Source organism: Penaeus chinensis, chromosome 8, assembly GCF_019202785.1.
Source record: "Penaeus chinensis breed Huanghai No. 1 chromosome 8, ASM1920278v2, whole genome shotgun sequence".
Taxonomy (NCBI): Eukaryota; Metazoa; Arthropoda; class Malacostraca; order Decapoda; family Penaeidae; genus Penaeus; species Penaeus chinensis.
Window position 1 is genome coordinate 10,619,241 of NC_061826.1, and position 5,000 is coordinate 10,624,240.

The 5,000-nt window shown below is 39.2% G+C and overlaps 2 protein-coding genes across 5 annotated transcripts in view; one reads left to right on the forward strand and one right to left on the reverse strand.

Annotated features, from left to right (window-relative positions):
• Positions 1-2,223, reverse strand: part of LOC125027727 (endophilin-B1-like) — a 50,688-nt gene extending 48,465 nt beyond the window's left edge. For all 4 annotated transcript variants that reach the window (XM_047616831.1, XM_047616830.1, XM_047616828.1 and 1 more), the window contains exon 1: positions 1,803-2,223. In XM_047616831.1, coding sequence (XP_047472787.1) covers positions 1,803-1,859 — 57 coding nt within the window. In that variant the 5' untranslated portion in view covers positions 1,860-2,223. The remainder of the gene's footprint in view (positions 1-1,802) is intronic.
• Positions 2,224-2,940: 717 nt separating this feature from the next.
• The window catches only part of LOC125027992 (GDP-fucose protein O-fucosyltransferase 2-like), a 10,888-nt gene continuing 8,828 nt past the window's right edge, over positions 2,941-5,000 (forward strand). Inside the window, exon 1 of the mRNA XM_047617228.1 lies at positions 2,941-3,095. Coding sequence (XP_047473184.1) covers positions 2,989-3,095 — 107 coding nt within the window. The 5' untranslated portion in view covers positions 2,941-2,988. The remainder of the gene's footprint in view (positions 3,096-5,000) is intronic.

Consider the following 5,000-nt stretch of genomic DNA (forward strand, 5'->3'; position numbering starts at 1 on the left):
GAATTTACCAATACCATTGTAGATTATACAAAGATTTCTCTAAAATCAAGAATAATGAACACTACACTTTCAACTAACTATTGTTATGTAATATACCATACATTATATTCCAAACTTACATCAAAACCATTAACTAAATGAAAATAAGGTAGGCACACCCCTAAACAAGCTGCAAATAGATAGGGTCCTAATCACTCAAACTCCCAATTGCTAGATCAACAAAGTTAACAAAGTGACCGCTCCCCCCTCCCCCCCATTACCTTAAACTTGGTCTGCGTGTTTTTTTGTGATCCTTTTTCTTCCTTTCAAGCATTATTCTTTCCTTCTCAGAATTACTTCATATGTCAGTGAGCGTGGTTTATATCTTCCTTCATGACAATATCCTTAGATTTACTTTAGTGCGGCCTTTATATAAACATGAAGATCAATACTGAGGTGTCTTAGCTCACTGACCCAATATGCACACTCACACTCAATCTACATATCTAAAATTTCCCAATACACATAATTTCAAACTCAAACTTACTGTAACAAACCTCGAAGACATATATTCTGGCAAGAGAGAGTTTATAGACCTCCTCGTTAATTTATCATCGTGTAATAGCCAGGTCAAGCCCCACCTTGCCAGCATATATTTGGAAGAAGCTTTCAAACCTTTACTTTAGTCATTTCTTGAAATTGAACCATTACTAGGAAATTTTATTGTAGGCCTACCATTATGTACCGCGTGCATGCGTGCGTGCGTGCGTGCGTGCGTGCGTGCGTGCGTGCGTGCGTGCGTGCGTGCGTGCGTGCGTGCGTGCGTGCGTGCGTGCGTGCGTGACTGTGAAAATCACTGGGTGTAGGTTTGTAACAATTCCCAAAAAAGGAAAACAATACCCAGTTCTCCTTCTAAAGATGCCCTTACATGCTGGTGACAACTGACGACAGGTTGATAAGATAAGTGAAGATAATTACCCGATACTTGACAGGTTGGTGTTGACAATGAATTGAAATGCAACAAAATTATCTGAATAATTTACATTAAGCCAATCATCACCAAAATAAATAAATAGAAGAAGTAACCTAATGTAATACAAATTAACATGAAACAACAAAATAATCACAGAAAAAAATCCCAATTCTTCTTTCTTTTGACAAACCAAAAATATAACACAAAAATACCCCAAGCCACTTTATAAACCCACAAACCAACAAAATAACACAGCAATAACATCATAAACAGGTAACACAAACTTACAACCAAATAACACGAAAAATAACATCACAAACACATAGAACAAACATACTTACGACCAAATAACACAAAAAATACCACCACAAACACGTAATGCAAACAAATATACAAAATAACACAAAAAATAACACCACAAACACGTAAAACAAAAAACCTAATAAAATAACACAAAAAATAACACCACAAACACATAGAACAAACAACCCTACAAAATAACACAAAAAATACCACCACAAACACGTAAAACAAACAACCCTAAAAAATATCACAAAAAATAACACCACAAACACGTAAAACAAACAAACATACAAAATAACACAAAAAATACCACCACAAACACGTAAAACAAAAAACCTAACAAAATAACACAAAAAATAACACCACAAACACATAGAACAAACAACCCTACAAAAAAACACAAAAAATAACACCACAAACACATAGAACAAACAAACATACAAAATAACAGAAGAAATAACACCACCAACACATAGTACAAACAAACATGCAAAATAACACAAGAAATAACAGCACCAACACGTAAAAATAACAAGAAATAACTGACCTGAACAGCTCTGGTGAGGAACTGGCCTGCCTGACCTGCCAATTTCTTCAAATCCATTTTTCACACAATTTACAGGCTTTTTCCCACAGAGAGAAAGAGGTGAGAGGAAATGACAGAAGAGAAAAAGGGGAGATAATGAGATACAATAAAAGAGAAGAGACAAGATAGATCAAATAAAATCTTATTTCGTTGTGTCACTTTGGAGAGGGGGGAAAAAAATCGTTATAAAAATCACATTCGTTGTAATTTACGAATAAAGACAGACACGAAAGACCACAAAGAGAAGGACAAGTGGAAGAAGAGAATGAGAGTAAAGCAGAGACTCGAGAAAGAGACGAAAATAGCTCTTTAAAAAATGGGTATTTCGTGGGGGGTGAATAAGCCTCGGTTGTTCCTCCGAGGCGGACTTCGTGGTACTGAAGCAGACGACGCGGGAGGGGGAGGAGGGGGAGGGGGTGTTGGGGGAGGAGGGAGGAAGGGGGAGGAGGAGGAGGGGGAGGGGAGGGGGGGAGGAAATGGTGGGGGTGGGGGGAGAAATGGGTGGGGGGTTGGGAGGAGGGGGTGGGAGGGGGAGAAGGGGGAGGGGGTTGGGGTGGGAGGAGGGGGTGGGGGAGGGAGGGAAAAGGGTGGGGGGTTAGAGGGAGGAGGGGGTGGGAGAGGAAAGGGTGGGGGTTGGGGGAGGGAGGGGATATGGGTGAAGAAGGGAGAGGGGAGGGGGGGATTGGGGTAGGAGAAAAGGGGGGGATGGAGTAGGGGGGAAGGGAAAGGGGAAGGAGGGAGGAGGAGGAAGGAATAGGGGGGTGGGGGAGGGGAGGGAAGGGAGCAAGGAAAGGGGGGGGGGTAAAGGGAGTGGTGAGGATGTGGCTAAGGGAAGGAGAGCAGGGGGGGGGGGGGAGGGCAATTTTTTTTCCTAATTATTTTTTCTTTGATATAATTATTCGTAGATTACTAAGATGGACAATTATTCATGATACTCTTTTGAAAGAATGAATGTATAATTTCCTGGTTTATTAAATTTTTCTTTTTCGATTATACATCTTATTATCAATCTAAATGACTTTCAGATTTTTTTCGCAATAAAGAAATGAATGAATATAAATAAAATAAAACGTATAAGTAAGACAACATTTAAAAGGAAAAAAAAAATAGCGACGTGATCAGCTGATCGAAGGAAAGGCTTGGTAGGATGAGGATATATCTTTTCCTCGTTTATATCTTCTTTATCGTATTATCTCTCTTCCTTACTCCTTCCAGAAGTGAAACATGCGAAAAGGGAGATAGCAGAAGTCAAAGGTATGTATGATATAAAATATTTCATTTGTTTTTGATAAAAAATGTCTTACGTTTTGTTATGGAATCCGGATAATGGGAAAAAAACCTGTACGGAAATCCGGGCATTGGAGGGCGTGTCTTCACATTATCCGGTTTAAGAAAGGGTCGAAAAATTGCTAAAAATAGATTTATTATTATTATTATTATTTTGTCAAATAATTCTGTATCGATTCTGGAAAATTTCTCGGTATAGGTAAAGTTCTGACTAGCCGTCTTTAAACCGGAAAAAAATATATGCATGTGATAGAGCAAATAAATCTAAGAAACTTATCTTCTATGAACTTCCGTCGCAAATCAGAAATAACGAAGTTATTGGACACGCAAGTGTCACAGAGCCCCAAATGAAAAACTATCTCAATATTTTAAAAATCGCCATCCGATATCCTTTCCTACTTTTTGTAAACAAAACAATGATACCGTTTTATTTTGGTTCATTTATTGTAATACTTTCATTTCGTAACTACAAAAATTCCCCATAAACTTACATGAAGGTGATTTTCTTTCTACATTAAAATGTCTGACAATACACGAGTAATACCATCATAAAATCGAGTATTTACAGTAATTATGACATTTCTTACTCTGCGCAAATCGATGTGTATGGTCCATATTACGGGCAAGAGGGAACTGAAGAATTGCGCGCGATTTTCAAAATCAACAATGTTACCGCATGAACAGCGCACGAAACCTTTTGAAACTTTTATTCAATACCACATCCGCGTGACATTTGTCACGAAAGCCAAAAGCATTACAGGAAATGCTATAAACCAATCACAAGGCAAGGAAAGCAAATATACCAAATCTTTGCTCAAAATGGATCTCAGGTGCGTAGGTTGTGACCCGCATTACTATAGAGTTATATCTGATTATTTTGAAGAAAAAAAATGATAACGCTGTAGAGTTCCTGAGAGCACACGGTGTTTTGCCAAGAGCGGTAAGTTGCCCGCATTGCGATTTACCTTGCAAATATCGTGAAGATCGACATATATGGTATTGTGGCAGATAGAAAAAATAGCAAAGACAAAACGGCGTAAAAGTTGCGTTTTATCGACCAGCGATTACAAAGGCACGTTTCTAAGCCAACTAGCGTAGATTGGAGGAGTTTTTGTTCTGAAGTAACCGAATATTGGTTACAAAATCAAAATTCAATAGGAGGTGCCGGTGTAATACTTGAGATAGACGAGACGCTGCTCGTGCGCCGTAAGTATAAGAGGGGCAGACAGTTGAGCCAGGTCCCGGGCGAAGCTAGAACTTCGCAAATCATAAAGAAGAAGAGCCAGGTGTGGGTCTTTGGGGGTATTGAGCGTGTGAGTAAAAGGAAATTAATTGTGCCATTGGTTGACACTGACCGCAGTGCAGACACGCTCATACCCCTTATTAAGAAATATATAAAACCAGACAGTGTGATATACGGTGATGGATGGGCTGCCTACCGTAACCTACAACACCATGGTTACATGGTGTTGAAAAAGAATTTATTAATTCATGTTTTTCACAAGCGGCAGAATTATACACGCCGCAAGGCGGGAAAGAAAGAATTCTTCCGTCACCTTCCCCCCCCCCCCCCCACACAGTTCCTCTGGATGGTAGTTCTTCAGAGAGCGATTAAAATCGGGTAAGAGCTCACACTTACCTGATTGCTTGTATGCATATGGTAAAATAAAACCTAATACAAAGCAAATACCTTTTTTCGCGCACGTAAAGACATATTTCTTCTGAAATACCGATAATAAATTATTAATGTGTGAAACAGTAAGACAAGGACACCATGTATAACGACCAATTACTGACAACTTGGCGATTACAGACTGAGAAATTCTAGCCAATGAAAACTTCAGGCAATGACGTCACAGTTTTCTGACCAAT